Source organism: Parasteatoda tepidariorum, chromosome X2 (genome assembly GCF_043381705.1).
Source record: "Parasteatoda tepidariorum isolate YZ-2023 chromosome X2, CAS_Ptep_4.0, whole genome shotgun sequence".
Taxonomy (NCBI): Eukaryota; Metazoa; Arthropoda; class Arachnida; order Araneae; family Theridiidae; genus Parasteatoda; species Parasteatoda tepidariorum.
The window spans coordinates 27,503,096-27,524,951 of NC_092215.1; the positions used below are offsets into that span (position 1 = coordinate 27,503,096).

General features: G+C 25.9%; 1 protein-coding gene across 1 annotated transcript in view; it reads left to right on the plus strand.

Moving 5' to 3' along the window:
• Positions 1-21,624, plus strand: part of LOC107445684 (Myosin heavy chain 95F jaguar) — a 33,157-nt gene extending 11,533 nt beyond the window's left edge. Inside the window, exons 12-28 of the mRNA XM_016060155.3 lie at positions 686-843; positions 3,311-3,402; positions 4,799-4,871; positions 7,425-7,648; positions 9,687-9,981; positions 10,063-10,193; positions 11,088-11,295; positions 12,296-12,386; positions 13,537-13,687; positions 13,768-13,985; positions 14,322-14,400; positions 15,377-15,426; positions 16,210-16,308; positions 17,706-17,809; positions 18,220-18,351; positions 18,872-19,066; positions 19,168-21,624. Coding sequence (XP_015915641.2) covers positions 686-843; positions 3,311-3,402; positions 4,799-4,871; positions 7,425-7,648; positions 9,687-9,981; positions 10,063-10,193; positions 11,088-11,295; positions 12,296-12,386; positions 13,537-13,687; positions 13,768-13,985; positions 14,322-14,400; positions 15,377-15,426; positions 16,210-16,308; positions 17,706-17,809; positions 18,220-18,351; positions 18,872-19,066; positions 19,168-19,307 — 2,440 coding nt within the window. The 3' untranslated portion in view covers positions 19,308-21,624. The remainder of the gene's footprint in view (positions 1-685; positions 844-3,310; positions 3,403-4,798; positions 4,872-7,424; positions 7,649-9,686; positions 9,982-10,062; positions 10,194-11,087; positions 11,296-12,295; positions 12,387-13,536; positions 13,688-13,767; positions 13,986-14,321; positions 14,401-15,376; positions 15,427-16,209; positions 16,309-17,705; positions 17,810-18,219; positions 18,352-18,871; positions 19,067-19,167) is intronic.
• Positions 21,625-21,856: the final 232 nt, after the last annotated feature.

Below are 21,856 nucleotides of genomic sequence, written 5' to 3' on the forward strand. Positions count from 1 at the left end.
TTTAACGTAAGTTATCTACTTTTGCTATCTATTTTTAAAATTTATTATAAATTAAAGACATTAACTTTTTTATAACTTAAAGACATTAAAGATTTTGAGCATGTTTGGATAAAAAACATTTGATAGTTCCTTGACCATTATTTTTCACATTATCCCACTGACTAAAAACTTAAGCACTTAGTCCATCAAAATAGCTCTTTTGATCACAAATAAAATTTTTTGATTTTAAATATTCTTGTGCAACTTAGTGCTGTTTTTTCTGAAAGTTCACATTACATATGTAAAATTATGATTACCTAACAGAGTTAAAGTTATTTCTAAATCACAAGATCTCATATCCATTTTACTATAATGAATAACATAAAATGCACTTTCTTAATATTTTTTATTAACCCCTTTGTTTTGTTTGTGACTAACTTATTTCCATTTGCATGAGCTGTATGTTAAAATATAAATTTTTAATACATGCAAATAATTTTTTTTCCAGTTTAAACTGTAGTAGTCAATAGTTATTTATAATTTTATGGTTTTACTCATCTTATAAATGAAAGTTGTAATAATAGTTTTATTTTCTTAATTTTAATTAATTCAGTTTTTTTTGTACTCTAATGAACCTTTTATTCTCACTGCATGATATTTTAGTTATGATTTTATGCATGCATTTTTTAAAAACAATTTGCTGTAGGGTCCCACTGAAAGTTCATGAAGCTCAAAATGCTCGAGATGCTTTAGCTAAAGCACTGTATTCCAGATTGTTTGATTATATAGTTCACTGCATCAACAAAAGCATACCTTTCAGTTCATCTTCATATTATATTGGTGTTTTGGATATAGCTGGTTTTGGTAGGTAAAATTATGTTTTTAAATATATAATTTTGAGAACTATTACCATTACCCCATAAAGCATTTTTACTTTATGACATTTAAGTAAACAAGTAAAATTCTGTTTTTAAATTGTCCTAGTTTCTGATAGTTCTTCAAGAATTCAATAATTAAACTGCTTTTAATTAACCAAGGATGTCCAGGCTATTAAAGAGCTTAAACAGCCATGAATATTTCTGTGTAATTGGTTAAAGATTTTTCTTTATGCACTTAGTTTTATACAGCCATCAGTTTCTTGAATTCTCCTAAAGTCTAAATTAAATTTATATTGAGTGCTTAGATTGTTTTTATTCAGTTGATCTTTGTAACCCAGAAAAAAAAACTTCATTAACCACTCACAATTTTAAAATAACAAAGATTGTAAATTTAAAAAAAAAAAATTTATAAAGATGTGTTTAGTAAGATGTGTAAGTCTTTAAAACTGTACTTTTAAATTAAGTACAGTTCTACTGACTTTAAAAAATTTAAAATGTAATATCTATTTGTTTTTATATATATAAATAGATGTAAACTCAAGATTTGCAATGAAATCATTCACTACAGGTGGCAGTTAAATTATGGTTGTGCCAAAAAATTCACAGCATTTACCAAAAGCTATGAAAAAAGCTTAAATTTTTCTCGTTTATTCAAAGCATGGGGATTACAAAAGGTTATTTGATTTCAAAAAAGTCCTCTCGCATTTCACAAAGACTTCTCCTCAATTAAAAATACATTGCCCAAGGTCTACTGTTCATTGATATTCATTGTTTAATTTATTCCTTTATTTCTTTAACTGTGATGAGTTGTATATTTCTTGTTCTTGATGATTGTCTGGGTGAAAACATTTAAAGGATTCAAATATGGTAAATATGTGACAAATTTCCATGTGCATTTGTATTAGAAATATTGCGGTTTCACCACTCTAGGAGTGAGTACTGAATCTTACTGAGAAAACCCGTATTCAATATTAATAGTTTATAATGTTATGAATGTTTTGTTTTACAAGCTGTTATGAAAGCATAGTTGTGTAAATGACATTCTCACTTTGTACTAATGCATGGTAAATTAATTAATATATTAAATAAGTTTTGCTTTTCTCACATGCTCTTTTGCACAACTAAACTTGTAGTTTTTTATTTGTAGTTTAGAGTTTTTTTTTGTATACTATTATGCAAGAATGTTATAATTTTGGTATATTTATTTATAAAAAGTACAAATTTACATAGTGCAAATTCAAAAAGCTACACTTTTAAAGAGTTCACAGAAAACTCCATAAATTTATGGTTTTGTCCTTGGCATCTTATTATCTTAGTTTTTGATTAACAGTGTATTTATATTTTACTTAGTAAGTAGACATTTGAAACATGTGTTTTTTAAGAATCCTTTCTTATTATATTCTTGAATATTTAGCTTGAATTTCATGCACATACTTTACAAATCACTGATTAGTATCAACTTAGCTGATTTAAAGTAACTTTTTGTTTTCTATTAGGAGACTAATTCCACACTTTCTGTTTAACCTTTGCAATATTGTTTAGTTTTTGCTATGAATGAAATAATTTTCAAACGTTGAGGCCTGCTTAATAAAGATATTTTTGTTCCCAAGTCCTAAATTAATGTAACACAAACTTCTATTCTCCAAAACAATTTGTTTTGTCCACGAAATTGCATTGCTTAGCGCACACCAATGAACTAGCAACGTAGCAAAATTGAATCAAAATAACACACAACTCAGATCACTAATTTAATAAGTGAGCTTAGTCACATATTTATCAAAGGTATACCTATTTTTGATTCACACAGTCATTTTATGAATAATATTTAACAATCATTCCTTTCCAAATTTTATTTAGTTTTTTTCAAAGCGTTGATAAGTAACTATTAAAAATCAGAAAATAATTATTGAAAATCATTATGCATTAAGTAATGAACAATTTTATTAAGGCTTGTGCTGAATAATTTCTTATAATTGAAACAAAGCTAGAAGAATAATGTAGAAGGTTATAAATCAGCATCTAGGGAACCAATGCAATTAAACTCATTTGTGGCCATGTGTACTGTCGACTTCCCTGTGTAGCCTCATATGTTAAACATGTGTAAAGAGAAATTCAAAAGTAACATTAACAAACTGTCATAGTAGAATTTTTCAGAAAAGAATATTATGCATATTCTTTTGTTGCCATTTCTTGTTGCTTTGGCTGGATTCACAGTCATTTTTTTCATAGAGAAGACTGCCAGAGTTAAGGCGTATACTTACTCTAAAGAAATAACATATAATCCAAATTGAAAAAGAGTATACTTTGTGCTTTATATAATAAAGCTAAAAACATAATAAAAGCAAAAAATTATTTGTGTTTTATTCACCTTGTGTAATTTTATTCAAATAACATATTACTTATTTCTGTGTAGTTTAGCTTTTTACATAACTTTTTTTAAATGTTTTTTTTAGAGTACTTTCAAGTAAACAGCTTTGAACAGTTTTGCATTAACTACTGTAATGAAAAACTTCAACAGTTTTTTAATGAACGCATTTTAAAAGAAGTAAGTATTAACCCTTGTATTATCTTTGAAGTGTTTCATGAAATGTAATGTTTTAAATTTTTTTTAGAGAAAACGTAAAAGCTGAGTTGAAAATTGATATGACTATCTATTTAAACTCAGTTATAACTTTTTGCTAATCATTGCGGTGTAATTTTTATAATATATAATTACTTTTTTTTTGCTCTCTAGTTCCTGATAATAAAACATACTTACATATAGACTTGTTGAATAACAATAGTTTTAAATAATCATGTGAAAGTTACTAACATTTTAAGACCTTACATAGACCTTACTTACATATTAATAAGTTAACAGGAACAAAGTCAAAAATCAGATTTCTCTTTTATTATCATTGATTACAAATTTTTGATCTGATTGTGGTATATTTTATATTAATAGTGTTAAAATATGCTTCTTATTTTACAACTCTTCTAGGAAAAGTACTAATTTTTGTCACTTAATTTTTTATTTATCATCCTGTAGTAAAAGCAAAGTGTTAATTCTATTTCTGAAGTATGCAATTTCAAGTATAAGTTATTTATTATTCTGAAAAAAGGATCAGATATTTGGTTGACTGTTATCTAAGTCAAATTGAAGATTTGGAGTTTTTTGCACCAAGTCTTTCAACAATTTGTTAGTTAATGATAAATAGTGCAGTTTCATTGTATATACACTGTCATTTTTTTAAAATTTAAAAATGATTAAAATAATAAAATATCTTGAAATAGTTATTTCTTTAGAAATTTTTCTGATAGCATTCATTGTACCTCAATGACTATGAAACTTTAACGTCGTACAATATTTTCTATTGCCCATCAGTTAGCTGATTACTATTCTCTATATCTACTGATTTGCTTGAAACTCTATAGATACCCATTATTTGCATTTTTTAAAATCTTATAGTGATCTGGATGTTTGGGGTTTCATTTTATATTAGGTAACAAAATAAAGAAAACCTTAGTCACCATAATATTTAGAGAATTTAAAAAAAAAAAAACAACTCAAAAACTGGTTAAAACAATTAGTTGTTGGGTTAATTTCCTTGAAAGAAAACGCAGCTTTTGGTTTGTGAGTGATTAGTTTGTATTATAAACTAGATTTTAGTATTAAAAAAGACCCTGATTCAAATAAAAACGAAAAAAAAAAAAAGAAAAAAAAAAAACACATGAGCTTTCATTTATCAGTAATAAAGAAATTGCATGAGTTGATATAATAAGAAAATGGTTTTTCTTTTCAGGTTTAGAAGTCAGTTACAACAATGAGTATAGTTTTGAGAGATGAAATTTAATAAATTCATCTGTAGTGCTGAATATTGTTGTGGAGAGAGTTATTGTTATACTAGATATTCTTCTAGCAAAATTTTACTGTATTCATATTGTTCCTCTTTTCTTTTTAGGAACAGGCACTTTATGAAAGAGAACATTTGAATGTTCGAAAAATTGATTATATTGATAATCAAGATTGTATAGGCAAGTATTTTAAGTATTCTTATGTTAATTTTATACATTGTTATTGCTTTTTATGTTATGTTATTAAATGTATGCGTCTTGGTTGTTTTCTTATCATAATTAAAGTCTTTTTTTTTTAATTGATTACAAACATGTATATATCATCAAAATAGCACAACACTTTGAGTTTAAGGCAAAATAAAACAATCAAATCTGGATTAAATTTATAGCTTTTCATATAAATATATTTATGTTTGTTTCTTTTTATTATTTTGTTTTGTCACAGGAGCAATGTTGTGTATGTTAAACGTTTTATCTTTTTTAAGATTTTCATTGATTATTATTTTTGGTATTGATGTCACAAGGAAATATTTCGAAATAGAAAGGTAACATTTCTTTGGGGAAATTATTTCTCTCTCTAGCTTACATAAAAAAAGTTTTTTTTAAACACATTAGAAATTATTCACCCAAAAGTAGATTTTTTAAAAAGAGATTGTTAAAGTATTGCGTATACTCATTAAATTGCATCCAGAGTGACAAAATATCAAGCCTTAGCAAGCATGCCCTTCTTTTAAATGTTTTCCTTTCTGTTCTCACATTTTTCCTTTCTGTTCTCACATTTTAATAATAAAAAAATGACTGATATTTCATCACAATAGAGATAAAATAAAGTTTAAAACTATAAAACCAATTTTTCATTGTCCTTAGTAAAGTATAGTAGTAGTTCTATAGCTTGTAAAATGTAATATTAAATAAAATTTGGAACAAGACTTTTATAAATAGGGTAAGTGGATAGTCTAAGGTTTCGAGAATTTTTGTCTAAATTTTCAATCCAATGTTATTAAAATATGGCACGGAGTAGGTGTAGCAGAGTTTTGAATTTATGTTGAGGTTTTAAAACAAATTTTGTTTTAAGATGTGGATGCAATGATTTCCTGTGTAATAATTATATAATTGTAATGATTTCCTAAAAAAATTGACTAAGTGAGTAAACTGTAGCCAATTTGCATACGTAGGCAAATAAACATCACATTATATAAAAAAGTATATCTTATCAACGCGAACTAAAGTAATACATATGTAGTATAAGTTTTATGTTTATTAAACAGTATTTTGATAATCTTTTTTTACTTGATGGAGTAAATAGTGATTTCTATCTATAGTAAATAAATAACTAAAAGTATAGGCTATTGATGAAATCTGTAGTCCAAACCACCATCTTTTTTCATCATAACCAGTGCACTCTCCAATCTTCAAAATATGTAATCTTATCTTGCATCTTCATTCTACAGCAACTCTTCATCTCTTTTAGATCAACTAGTATAAAAACGTGGCCTAGCATCTAACCAAAATAACTAAGCATTTTTAAACAAACTTCGTGAATGGCTGTATCATGTTACTCAAACATCCCAAAAATAAATAGTTATATCACAAATTAAAAGTTTTAACTTATTAAAAGTTATATCACAAATTAAAAGTTTTAACACAAATTAAAAGTTTTAACTTATTAAAGAGTGGCACTATTTACAGTTTCAGCATGGTGTCAACACAATAAAATATTAAAAACTTAAATAGCCACTTTGCTTGTATTTTTTCCTATTTGTTAAAGTCGAGATTTAGGGAAAACATTAAATTAAAAACAAGTAGTATTAATAGTGAAATATTCCCACTGGAATAATGTGTAAGAGAACTGTTGCAACTTGTTTTGTCTTACATTTTTGTCAAAGATCCTTTTTTTTTTACAAAAATTTTTCGTTTATCTCACCTAAATTTGCACCTGGTCACTCATTATCAGGTATGCACTGGCACTAGAATGCACGAGTACAGCATTCCAGTATTCTTTTGAGGAAGATGCTTTCATTTGAATCTATCTTTCTATTTTATGAATCTGTTATTTTATTTCAAACTGCTGTGTCTATCCTGTCAGATGTGTGTGTATGTAATGAGTGGTTATTTAAAAAAAACATAAATCTGAAAACAACTATGTAAATAAAGAATGTTGAAGAAAAATCAAATTGTGGCAGTGTTGGTTTATAATTATAGCTAGTCATGCTTAAAAAACTTAGTGAAAGAATTCGTCTATGATACTTTTGGTGATTTGTGAGAATCTGCTTTAAAATGTATGAACATCAGTAAAGTTACTTCCAGAAATTTTTTTTTCTAAGGGAACCTATTAATTTTAAGATTTCGCTGAATAAAACAAGATTTTATGATAACTTAAAATGGATCATACTATGTTCTTAAATACAGACATTTGAGTGTTTTCAATATCTTCTTAATCTTCTGCTTCACTAAACTTTTCATTTACATTAAGTCATGTTAAGATCCTATATTGCTTGCTTGAATACAAAACCTGCCATTTTAGTTGATTAAAAATTTTTTTTAGCATCTAAAATTTTTTAGCCATACAACGCTCTTATGCACAGTAAGATCTTGTAAAACATTTCAAATATTAACTTTGCTAACTTATTAAAAAAAGCTCCTTTTCTGATAAATTTACATTGACAAAAATAATACAACTAACATTGTTACTTTCTTATCATTTTGCTTCATAATTTTATTTTTCAATTTCAGAACTTCTTGAAAATAAAGCATCTGGTATTTTTGATCTATTGAATGAAGAAAGCAAACTACCTAAATCTAGTCATACTCATTTTACAAGTATGGTTCATAATCAAAATAGTGGCCATTTCCGTTTAGACTTTCCTAGAAAGTCAAAGCTTAAGTATCATAGGGAAATTAGAGATAATGAAGGATTCTTGATTCGCCACTTTGCTGGTGCTGTTTGCTATGAAACTGTAAGTATATTTATTATAATTAAAAATTGTGATATTCCAATACTTTAATTGCTATTTTTATCAAGATTGTTTTCAACAGAACTTTCTACTTACTGGAGTCATAAGCTGTACTGAACTGTGTCAAATAAGAAGAAATTTTGTCCAATCTAAATCTTGTTCATATTAAAATATCAATTTCATTATTTAGTAACTACATCAAACTTCATTCTATTCTAACTCATTTTTTTAAAAAAAAATTTGGCAATTGGCTTAGAAATGGGTAAACAAATATTTAACATAAATCAACAGCTGGTTTTTAAATATAGATTTAAAAATAACTTTGTCAGTTTATGCTTCTTAACAAAATCTCTAAACATTTTTTCTTATATTGCCTTATAAAGTTCCCTATCTGACATTTTAAAAGAGAAAGATGTGACCATTCCATTTTTTTATTTATATGCTGACAAGTGCAGCATATCTTCTTTAATTTCTATTTGCCTGAAGCAAAATGTTGCTAAGTCATTTTTTTAAGGTCAAACTTTTCATATTTGGCTAAGAGAGCCAAAAGGATAACCTTTTTCTATATATAAATAACATGCATAAATTTGTAAACAATAGCTTCATTACTGTAGATTCCCTTTTTTCATTATAGGCCATATTATTTAAAAATATTAAAACAATTATTTTTTAATGGTTATTGTGCATTGATACTCATTTTTAGTAATGATGAAACACATTGCAATTTTAAATAATGTTTGAAAATTATTTAATATTATCCTTATATGTCCTGATATTTAGCTTTTTGTACTGATATTTAGCTTTTTGTATTGATATTTAGCCTGATATTCTTGAATTTTGTGTCTAAAGCGCATTCTATTTTTTAGGAATATTAATGTGGATTTAAAAATCATTCATTTAAAAAAGTAGAAGGACTTGGATTTTTGATCCAATATCTTTTTATTATAATTAATAATGCTTGTAAGAATAGCAAAGATTGATAATTTAAAGTTAGTGACTGTTCACTAATTATGAATGATTCAGACACATAGACTTACTCATAGGACTTACTATTTCACACTCTTCGGAAATTCAGTTATTTTACGAAAAAGAAAATTTAACTATTTTACATTATCAAATTTTTATGATTAAAATTTTCTTATCAAATTTTCATGGGTTATACGCTTATTTATAATATTTAGCAGATGTAGCAACAGATCTTGCTGGTTGGAGTTCAGTAGTTTCACAATTATTGATTCTGCTTTTTCAACTCATTTTGAAAATAATTGATCCTAATCAACAATACAGTAATTGTATAGAATTTTTAATGTTGAGTCAAGGGATCATATACTAAATTATTTAAGTGCAAAAATCTTTAGCTTTAAATTTACTGTGTTTTAGATTCAAGATTATTGAAACTGTACTTTAAAATTATTTGATTAAGGAAGTCTTGAGCTAGATTATGAATTTAGATAAATTTTGGTACAAGGGAATATTAACCAATTGATACCGATTATTTTTTAAAAGACCTGTTTTATGAAAACTTTCTATATATATTGATCTCAATTTATTATGAGATGTTCAATTCTCCATTATTACAATTGTATTGGAAACTGTTAAAAATTTCTGTTTTAAACAAAGTATATCTCTAATTAAAAATGGCATATTTTCTTTTGTTATTAGTAGAGCAAATGAAAATTTTTTTAGTTTGTCTTTTTTAGAAGTTTTAGTTTGTCTGGTATACATCTACTGTTCTAAAAAACTTCCTGATTTTAATGAAAAATGTCCTGATTTTTTCTTTATCTTACTATGAAGCCTGTATTATGTCATTTCTATATTTTAAAAAATAAATAGTTTCATTATTTTCAAGAGAATTAATATTGTCTCTACTTAATAGTTAATTTTGTAAATAAATATTTTATTTCTGACTTTGGCCAGCCATAATTTTGTAATAGAAAACAGCCATATGATAATAATAAATTTTAAGTTCTGAGTTTATGTTTGAGGATTAAATCTAGATTTTTCTTTTCTGTTTTTCTCAGTAATTCATGTATTTTTTTAGGTTTCTTTTCTTGAAAAAAATAATGATGCCCTCCATGCATCATTAGAAAGTGTAATATTGGAGTCTGAAAACAACTTTATTCAGAATTTATTTAAAAGTGAATCATCTTCTCAGAATACCAAAGGAAAATTAAACTTCAACAGTGTTAGCAGTAAATTCAGAAGCCAACTTAATGAATTAATGACAAAACTGAGAAATACTGGAACTCATTTTGTGAGATGTATAAAACCTAATTTCAAAATGGTTGATCATTGTTTTGAAGGAAATCAGATTCTTGTACAACTTCGTTGCTCAGGTGAAATATAATTTTTGCTTTGTAAATTCTAATAACTAATTTTTCGTACTTCGTAATATTCACTAAATTTATTTATATTAGGTATGACATCTGTTTTGCAACTAATGCAGCAGGGGTATCCATCAAGAGCACAATTTTCAGAATTATATGATATGTACAAAAAGAGCTTACCTCCTGATCTAGCTCGATTGGACCATCGTTTATTTTGCAAGGTAAGAAACCAGTTTTCAAAATTCTGATTGTTATGAAATTTTTCTGTAATTGACTTTTTATTATTTATGATGGTTTTCTAGTATGGTGCATGCCAGTCAGTAAATTTGTTGGTTATTGAAATCAGTTGCTTATTATCATAGAAGTTTCATTAACAAAATCATTTATGTAAGATATTGAAATTTCATCAGTTTTCAGATTCATGACCATAGGATATTTAAATCCAAACTATTAAGACAATTATCAAAATGTACTAAAAGTCTGATAAAGCCCTTTAGTCAGAGATTGTATTTTGATGTAAATATTTCATTTGAATGAAAATAAAAAAATGTTTGCGTTGTTTATTATTCTGTTTAAAATGAAAAATAGCAGAGTATTTTCACTCTCTTTAGCATAACGATATGGTACTTTAATTTGAAGATAAGTTTTTTTAATTTGCTTAACTTTAACCTTGTTAGTGTTAAACTTGAATTAAAGTTCGCAATTATGATTTGTAATTGAAATTTTAACGTTTTAAAGTTACTTTAATTTTTTTTAAATAAAATCCTACTCTTTATACAGGCAATGCTGTGAAACAGTGTCCAAATACTTTTTTCCACCTAAGGGAAGTAGACATTCTGTTAGTGAGTGCTGTTAGTGGTATTAAAATCTTTTGGTACTGATGCAATCACATTAATATATATATGTTATAATTCTAAAATTTAGTTGCTCACAATTATTTTAATTACTCTATTTAATTGTGACATCCGTTATTTTTTTGTCATAATAAATATCCTAATGGTTTAATATTTTTTATTATCACAAGTTTTGCTGTTATCTTTTAAAGAAAAAATAAAAATTTATTGCTGCATCATAATATTATATTGTTAATTATATTAAATTATATTGTATTGCAGTCTCTCTTCAGAGCACTGGGGTTAGATGAGAAAGATTTTTGCTTTGGTGTAAATAAAGTATTCTTCAGACCAGGAAAGTTTGCTGAGTTTGATCAGATTATGAAATCTGATCCAGAAAATTTGGCAAGCTTAATTAAGAAAGTGAAGAAGTGGTTGATACAGTCTAGATGGAGAAAAGCAATCTGGGGATCCCTAGCTGTTATAAAACGTAAGTATTACCTAAAAGTAAACATGTCTACGCCTAATGTTAGTTTTGTTGCTTCTTATTTTTGTTTAGCTATCTAAAATCTATAGACTTATCAGGATTTATTCTGTCTGTCACCAAGGTCTTAGCTAATGTTGATTTAGATAGGATAGTAGGACTAAGTTCTAGCTAGTCCTACTATCCTATCTACTTAGCTAATGTTTGTTAATTTGTTTGAATTGTATCATAAGTTGAATTTATTTTAAAAGTTGAACAGAATTTTTTCTTAACTCATTTAATCATTACTATCATTTAAATACTATTTGAAAAAGTATGTAAAGCAGTTTGCTATGAAATTATTTTTTTAAATAGTTAAAATTCTATAAGTCAACAAAAAATTAAACTCTATTTTTTTACATATAATTTTTTTTTAAAATAAAGGTGNTAAAAGTTGAACAGAATTTTTTCTTAACTCATTTAATCATTACTATCATTTAAATACTATTTGAAAAAGTATGTAAAGCAGTTTGCTATGAAATTATTTTTTTACATAGAATTTTTTTTTAAAATAAAGGTGTATCACTTAGTAATTAAATATTGCTTCACTTCAATTGTAAAATAATACAGAATGAAAATATCTCTTACACCAAACTAACTTTAAAGACACAATTTTTTATTTTTTATCTTAGAGCAATGTGATAAATCTACCAAAAAATTATGGCAGTAAACCTTAGTGCTCAAAAATATAATCAGCTTAATTTTTCATAATATAGCAGCATATTTGTTTATGGAACTCACTTGTCATATTATTATTATTTCCTGTGGTGAAAGCTTTTCAATTGCATCTTAATCTCTGTTTTTTTCTCAAATTAATTTGTAGAGTCTTAGGATTAATTGAATGTGTTTGACAAAGTTCTCTGATTCTGTAGTAGTTGTGCTACAAAAGTGTTAATTTTATTTAAAACAATTTGACTGTCTGAAAAATGTTTTTTAGTGGTAATTGTTTATGATTTAATTTTTTTAGTGAAAAATAAAATTCTATACCGAAAAGATCATCTCCTTGTGATTCAGAAGAACGTGCGCATGCATTTCACCCGTCAGAAGTATCGACCCAGGTATCAAATGTTTTGTTTCTCAAGTGTTTACAAATTTTAGTTTATTTTATCCTTTTGAGATGCTTTTATCTTTTCATTATAAACTAACTAATAGACTGCTTAATTCTAGATTTGTTTAGAAAAACAATCATTATGGCAGGTTAAAATTAGAAAACTTAAATATTCCATTTTGTAATTATATTTTATTACCAAAATCTTATTTTTTTTAAAAAAAAGATTGCATTTTGTCTGATTTCTTCTATTTCAAATGTTAAATCTGTGTTTTGTTAAATTCATATAGCTTATTTATCTACTTTGGTTAAATTTGGAAGCCAAGACTATTGGCCTGTAGTGATGTCTCTGTTTAATTTCCTCTTACCTTTTCTTTCCTGCTCAATATAGTTATCTTATTTAAGAGGAAAGCTGTGATTGACAATAACTGTCAACTGTCGCACCAACTGAGCTATTGTATTGCAATGATTTCCGAGGTACAGATAACTACTGACATGTGTACCTTGCATGTTCCTTTGGACAGGATTTCGAAAATTTGTAAAATATTGGTAGCCTATAATAATATCTGCACTTCCCCCCATTCTTTGTTCTTTTCCAAATTGAAATTTTTGTTGAAGACATCCATGGGTCAAAAAGCCAGTAACACTTTAATTTAGGCAATTTATGTATATATTTTTTATTGCTAAGTATATTTTAAATTATTAAAAATTTATGTATTTTCAGATTTTTATTTATTTTGAAGATTGCATGTAAAAATATGGGAACATAGCTTATTTCTTGTTTTTTTTTGTTGAGAAAAAAAACTACAAAAAAAGTAACAGCATATCCAATAATGTATTTGTTAGGCAAAGAAATTTATACTTAATTACACAAAATCAAAATTTTTATAGCATGTTAAAGTTGCTTTTTTATATAATCTTTTATCTTTAGTTATTTCAAAGACTAATGAAATTTTGATACAAAATTTCTAATTAGCTGTGCTGTATTTCACTCCTCATGTTATTTAGTTTTGCATTAAGTACTTACAATTTTTAACATGTATTTAATTTAAAGTTATTAATATAGTCTTTTCTTAAATTAGGATAATTTTCTTCAATTAAATATTAATCATTGAATCATTGTTTTTACTCTTTATTATCTTATAATTTGTCCTTTCTAGATATATGCATAATTACAAAATGAGAAAACTGGTTAAAAGGTTAGAATCTATGACTGAAACTGTGAATCAGTTAAAGGGTGGAAAAGAAGAAACAGCTCAAAAAATAAAGCATCTTTATAATGCTATGCAGAATAGTATGACAAATGCTAGAGTAAGTTTATTTTCAATTTAACAAATTAAAAGTGTTGCAACAGATGCAATTTTTGATTTTTACTGTATTTTATTTTGTAGGTTAATCATACAAGTGCTGAGAAACTTGAAAAAGAATATGCAACTTTTGTAAATGATGTTGATGGAATATTGGTGATGTTGCATAAGAAACTTGATCAACAAAAAATTGAAGAGGAACAAGAGCGGATTAGAAAAATACAGAAAGAAATGGAGCAAGAGCGTTTACAGAAAGAGGAAGAAAATAAGAGGAAAATAGAGGAAGAAGATATGAAACGAAGGTGCGTTAAGTATTTATTTTCGTTATGTTTTGTATTTTTTTGTTGAAATTGTGGACTCATATGTAATTTGTAGCAATTTATTTTTAATTTTAAGCATCATAGCCTTTCTTTCCAATTTTTAAATAGTAAATTTTAAATTGAAACTGTTTCAGAACCAAGTAAATCTCTCAACCTTTTTATTGTGGGTGGCAAGAAATTTCTTATCATATGAAAGTTGAATCAACCATTCCTTTGTTTTCTTCAATTATTATTATATAAATTATTCATTTAATAAATGTTTAAAAGTTGATCCTCTAATTTTGAGCTAATGCTTATTAGTTTATTTTTAAATTTTAGGAAAGTAGAGTTAGAGCTGCAGAGGAAACTTGAAGAGCAATTAAGGATTGAAGAAGAAAAAGCAAACCAAAAACAAGCTGTTAGTAAAATAAATAGTTTTTTTTTATTTAGCAGCTAAAACTAATTTAATGATGTCTATATTTTCTTTCTTAATGTGCTAAAGTGTTACATAATATAGTAAATATACATTATTAAAACATTATTTAAAACTGAGATTTGTAAGTTTTTTTAGTAAAATTGAGGAAATTGTTCATTATATCATTTCTTGTAGAAAATATTGCAACAGCTGAAAATTTGATATTTAAGATGTTAAAGTGAATTAAGATTTCACAGTCTATAATAAATCAATCCACCTTTTAAAAATGCTTGAGGGAATAAATCAAAAGATTGCTTTTTAATTTTCATGTAGCGCTTCTAGGGTTTCAAAACATAAATGTATATTACACATAATTTTTAATGCATTAAAAAAAATTTATTATTATTAGACTCTTTTGCTGTTTGGCAATAAGTATTCTGTTAGGTTGCAGTAATGTCTACAAATATACTTACTTTATATACAACAATGCCACTTTATTTATAACAATGTTATATAAAGTGGAACAACATCAAAGTGTCATAAGTTTTGATTAGAAATAAATCTTGCATGCTAATTTTGTCCACCCTTTTTGTATACTACATTATTCCTCCTACATTAAATTGTTCGTATGCTCACAATTCTTGCATCAATTTATGGGGTTCTTAACACTCTTGTACTCTTTTGAATCAACAGATTGCATGCATAAATTTAAGTGATTACATGATTATAGTCTTGTGTTTAAAACTCAAAAGAACTCAGTAAAAGACAAAGCAGCATTATCAATTTTAAAGAGGTTTTCTTTTTCATTATTCTATAAAATTCATTTATTTACTGTAGCAATGCCATTCAGTTTCTGAAGATAATTGAGAGTTTTCTGTCTATTTATTATTTTCTGTATAATATCTTCGCAAATATCTCTGTCTTGTATTTTTGTTCAATCAATTTTTTCTTTTAAATTTTTCTTATTTTTGAAATGTAGGAAGCTTTCAGGGCTGAACTACTTCTGCGGGAAGAAGATGAGATGAAAAAGTAAACAATATTCTAACTTTTACCCCTTCATTTATAGTTAAGAGTTATTCTTTTCAAAGCACTTAGGATCTGTAAAATAAGCTTTTATTTTTTAGACAATTCCTCAGAATTACTCAAGGTTACTCAAAATTACCAATACTTTATAAGTTAAAAAAATTTGAATGTTTATATATTTAAGAACTCATATTTATTTCTGCTTTTATTTAGAATATTATTTAGTGTTACTTTTTAAAGTATACTGATTTTAGTGATTTTATTCTTAAATTTAATTATTTAGCTAAAAAGGTTTTAGACACTAAAATTGATTCCTTTCTGTAGAAATACAACTTTGTTTCGTATGCTGAACATTTGTAAACTTTCATAAAGTTAAAAATCAAAAGTATAACTAATTACATGGCATACATATCAGGTACAATTATAAATATCTTTTTTATACTGTGTTATTTTTGAGAGAATTTATAATAAGTTATAAATTAGTTTAATGATTTCAAAAAAGTGGATATTCAAATATTTAATATTATCTAACTTAATCACAAAATTCGTTATAAGTTCATATATTTTTATAAGATTTAATATTTTATAGATTAATTTAATAAATACAGTTAATTTAATAAATACTCTTAAGTACAGATCAGTCTTTTTACTATGTTTTCAAAAAAAAAATTATAGCCTATAGCTTAAAAACTATAGTTGCCACAAAAAATTGCTAATTTCAATTACTGTAGAGCATAAATAAGCTTCTTATTCAGTTTTTAACTAAAATTTTTGTGAACTTTCCTTTAGGCAACTACAAGAACACAGTGATCATGAACTTGCTTTGAGATTAGCTCAAGATATGAATGGGATTCCTGATGAAGTTGTGACTCCACCTAGATTACCTAGGTAAATTTTACTTCAACCTATACAGGGACTTGGAGCTGGAGCACTCCAGAGCTGTGATTTCCCTGGATCTGGGGCTCTAAATTTTTCCAAGCTCCAAGACTCCAGCAATTTCATTGTATCCTACAAACATTCAAGAGCCCTTCCACATTGTAATTGTATCGTCTGTTAGCCAATTTGGTATAGCAATATTATTTTCGGCATTAAAATATATTTACTACGATATGAAGGAGGATTTATTAAATTCAATCCTTTTCTTAAGATTGAACAAATAACTCAACTGTGAATTAAATTTGTATTTTCTGTGCGAGCGGATAATTATTATTCTTTGATGCTCAATTTTATAATAAAAATTTCAAATTAAAATCTAAAACTCAAAAGCTTGCAGATACATACAGTAAAACTGCCAGAGCCTTAGTGGAGCTTTAGCCTATCTGGAGGGGAGCTTGAGCAACGAAAATTTTCCGCTGCTTGGTCCCTGAATTTATACGTATGCTCGTTTTCCTAAACCACTATAGTAACATGCTATAGTATTGTAAATGATCTTTGCCATTCTTATTAATTGAGATTATTAATTGAGTTTTTACTGAAAGATAAAAAGTGTAATATTAAATTTTTTTTTAGGAATTTTAGAGTACTAAAATATGTTTCTTCCTGCCAATGAAAATTTGGATCTATGATTAATTAAAATTTATGGTTATTTTGAATTTTAAAATGTTTTGTTTACTCAAGTTCACCCAGTTAATACCAAAGCAAGCATCATCACCAAAAATGTTGTTGATGTAAGACTCACCTGTGCAGCATTGTAAAATCTACTAACACATTAAAGATCAGACTAATGTCTTAGTTATTTCCTCTGTTGATCATAGGATTTTAGAATGTAACATAATAATTGGGATATTGTGCTTTACCAAATTATTCACAGATTCTATTTTAGTGCTATGGAGTTCAAAATTTTGCATGCAAGGCATTCTAGTAGTTTTCTAATGTGTGGTACTTTTTAAGCACTATTGATTGCAGTAATATAGAAGTTTTCTGGGTTCATTATTTATTGTGTTAACAAAGATAACAGGTGATAAAACTAAGATTATAAAAAACGAATGAAAAAAGTTTAAATGCATGATAAAAGTAGTAATAAAAACCAATACCCGATTAATAGAATGAACCCAAAAATGAAAATAGAAGCTAAATATTTTGCAATTAGCTTTGCTTCTATCTAACTTATTAAATGAATGTTTGATTTAGCTAGTAGAATATTTAAATCTATGAAGGAATGTTTGATATGTTGGTATAATTTTTAATGTATTTTCAAGTTTGTTTAAATTTGAATCTTGGTAAAAGTAGGAAATGTACTTAGAAATTCTTCTCTCAAATTTCTGATCTGCATATTGACATTGCAGGTCTGCATATGTAATGCAACAACAAGAACAGCTTGCCTCTAAGAAATATGATTTATCCAAGTGGAAGTATTCTGAAATTAGAGATACAATTAATACATCAATTGGTGAGTTTTTTCTTTTTAAAATTTTTCTTTAATTGAAACAATTTCTGAAGTTTTACTTTTTCATTTATTTTTGATTAAGTGAAATTTTGTTTTTAAAATTATAAAAAGTGCAGTTATAAGTTTTTTTTCTACTTCACAGATTTTCCTTCTAATTTGACTATTTTAATTGATTAACATGTTTAATTTAAAATTGTCGTTGTGAAAAATAATTTTTACTGAAGAAATGACCACATTTAAGGCTTATGACTATTGTTTAGCATTAGTATCACCCTTGCTGTGTATGGCAAAATATATTTGCTTTAATGAATTCTGCCACTCAAAAAACTTGTTATTGATTTCAGATTTATTGTCTTCTTATCAGTTTATCTTTATTTAAATATAAAATCATATTATTTTTTTATTTTATTTAGACTTAGAACTTCTTCAAGCTTGTAGAGAAGAATTTCATCGCAGATTAAAGAATTATCAAAACTGGAAAGTAAAAAATATGCAAAAAGGAGGGCCAAGTCAAAACCGTGTGCCAGATTCCATAATGCAGTCTGGTAAATATGAATTTTCTTTCTAAATTTGTTAACTAATGATTCAGATAGTTTTATGTAAAGCATACTAGAGTGAATTTTTATTGAATTGACGTTATCATTAACAACGAGGCATGGACTTAAAAAAATTTATAAAAAATACGAAAGCTTTAAAATAATCCATTTAAAAACTATACTAGTTTTTATCAAGCAAAATAATTATTTATATAAAAATACTTGCAGAACTAATCTTATTTGTTTAATTATATTACTGAGTTTTTTTCAATAATATTTCAGTAAAGTACATAAATATTTGTAATTTTTTATTTGCAAAACAAATAATTGAGCAGTATGCTTTTGGAACGTTTTTTATTTACTTCAAAATGAAAAACTTTAGTAACCTAAATCTTGTACATTTTAAGTTTTTTGTAGAAAAAAAAATTCTTTTTCCTCTTTGTTAGAAATAGCTTTTATATATATATTTAATATATTCTTTTTATATATTCTGATGATAAATTTTAAAAAAAAATGCTTTATGTTATAGCTAAAGCTGTACCACCAATGCCTCCTAAGCGTAATTCATCTCTAAATTCTACTGCTACACATAGATATTTTCGTATTCCATTTGTGAGACAAAATTCCCCCCAGAAAGGGTGGTGGTATGCACACTTTCATGGTCAGTGGATTGCACGTCAAATGGAACTACATCCTGACAAACCTCCTATACAACTTATTGCAGGTATTTTTTGTCAGTAATTTGGAGAATGTTTAGAAACTTGTTATTTTCTATTCTTCTGTATTATTTATTTATATATTTTCTACATCTATTATTAATTCTAGGTAAAGATGACATGCAAATGTGTGAGTTGAGTTTGGATGAAACAGGATTAACTAGAAAAAGGGGAGCTGAAATACTTGAAGAGGAGTTCAATGCTGTTTGGGACAAGCATAGTAGTGCTAATAATTTGTGTGAAAATTGAATTAGGTTGCTAATCAAAATTTTGTATTTTGTTAATATTGAGCTTTAAAAAATTAAATTTCTTGACACATTAACCATGTTAGAATTCTTCTTTACATAAGTAGTTTGTATATTTCAAACTACTATTATGAAATAATTATAGTTAAAGCTATTATTAATTTTTTTGTACTCAAAATATTTTATCAAAGTACTATTTTGATCTGTTGATTTGAAGTGTGAAGTTTCTCCATTTTATTAAGCAGTTTTTGTGATCTTATTATGATATGTTTTAACCCTCAGGTGCATTCACCGATGAACATAATGTTTCTTCCCTGTGCACTGTTTCTCTATTTATTAACATACTTTAAAGAGAAGCATCCATTTGAAATTTGGGTTTTTATGTTCAAAACTGTCTTACGATTGTTGTTATAGTTTTTTTATTATTATTATTTTAAGATCTTGTGCTGGGAGTCAGATTTATGAAAAATGAAACTCAATTGTTTGCTTAAGTTATTTGAATTATACTTTCATGTTTTTTTTATTTTGAAAACAAATCTTATTTGAGGTGCAATAATTTGTAAGGAAGCTTGTTTTCTTTTCTTAATGATAATTCAAGATGAATAAATTAAATTATTATTTTTCCTAATATTTATTTCTTAATCAAATCAAAATAATAAGATTTCTGAAACCTTTAGTTTTGATAGACTGAAAATATGTCCCATCATCTAACAATGGTCTTTTAGCCTGCCACAAAAGTAAAATGAAAATTAGGTAGTGAAAAATGTTTTTACTTTTGTAGACTTTTCTTTGATTTTAACTTATTAAATTTAAAATAGTTAAATGCTTCAGCATTTTTTAATGAGTTACTTATTAAATGCATACCAATTAAATAGTTCTAGTACTTTGTTTAGACTTTTTTTTGTCTGTTTTCCCTTTGAATTTTGTTGATATCTTTGAAGATGTTCAAAATATTTTGTGATTATTCTCTTAATTAATTTGAAAGACTCTTCTTTTTGTTTGTGTGTGGTTTTTTAATAAGGTAACTAGCATTTTTAAGTTGGTGAAAAATCAAGTTTGACATATTTTATTGTAATGTTTAGTTTAGTTCATAGCTATATGAATAATTAATATTTATGCATGATGACTGTTAAGTAAATGGAGTGATAATACAGAATTTTTATCATAACTTATTCTCTATTTTTTTTTTAAAATCGCACATACTAATCTCAAACACACTTTTAAAATTTTTTTTAAAGTATTTTAAATTCAATTTTTTCTTCTGGAGCTTGAATTTCTAAAAACATAAAGCAAAAGTGAATATTGTATATTCCAGTGTATAAGTCAACCCTTTTCTTTTTGATTACTAGTTAAAGAATTTCTGGTATGTCGAGTGAATTGTCGACCACTGAAAAAACAAACATAAAAAATTCTATTTTATTGTAAAATCTTTTAAAAACTGTGGGATTTTGAATTTTGTGAAGACCATTTTGCAGATAAGAATGAAATAGAATCCATAAGACGACACTGCTAAAGTTATCAAATTCAACACATATGATGTTCTCGAAGATTTATATTTGTAGCTTTATGGTTTGTTTTAAAAGTTTTCATTGTGTTATATTTTTTAAAATGCTCTTGAATAAATTTTCTTAAGTTTCCTTATTCTTATTTTTTGATCTGAATACAATTAGTGTTGTTTCTAAAAAATTTTTATAAATAATTAAAATAAGAGAAAATGCAAAATTAATTGTATTAAACATATTAAAAACAGATTTTGAAAGAGGTAAAGTGATTCAGAGTAATTCATAGCTATTTCATTGTTTATAATGTATCGATATTTCATGATCAATGATTGTTGAACTTTATTACCCGTGTATAAATAGACTCCTTAAGTTTTGTAAAATTTTGGGGGTTGAAAAAGTCGACTTATGCACTGGGATGTATGGTAGTTCAGTGTCCCATAACTCATTTTGACTGTTTATGTGAAGAAAGTACTTTTAAAATGATTTGCTGAAGTATCCTTTTTATTTCTTGTTGATTCTTTTAGTTTAATTATAACTTTTGAATTAGTAAAATATGTTCTGTTTGAATCAGTTTTCAAGTCATAATTTTGTATGCAATATTTTTTTTTGTCTCACTTTGTCTTATATTTACTTGATTTATAGCATTTGTCCTATTATTTTTATACTTACAAAAGAGCTCTCTGTGATAAAAAAATACTTAAAGGATTATTCACATATAGTTAGATGTTCTATGTCAAAATCAACTTTTCTGTTGTTTTTTTATATGTAACATTTTTTAAAGACAAAAAATTTATAAATAAAATTTATGTATACTTGTAATCCATTCCTACTATACACTTCTTAATTCACTCTCTTTCTTTCAATAAATGTAAGTTTTATGACTGGCAAATCTATTAGCAAAGATAAAATAGATTTCTTACACAAAATATTTGATAGAAACTTCATAAATATTAATTAATTATTTATTTATTTTCAGATATTTTAACTTACACTCATTTTTTTAAAAAAAAAAAATGCATTTACCACAGATGTTTTATTTTAAAAATTGTCT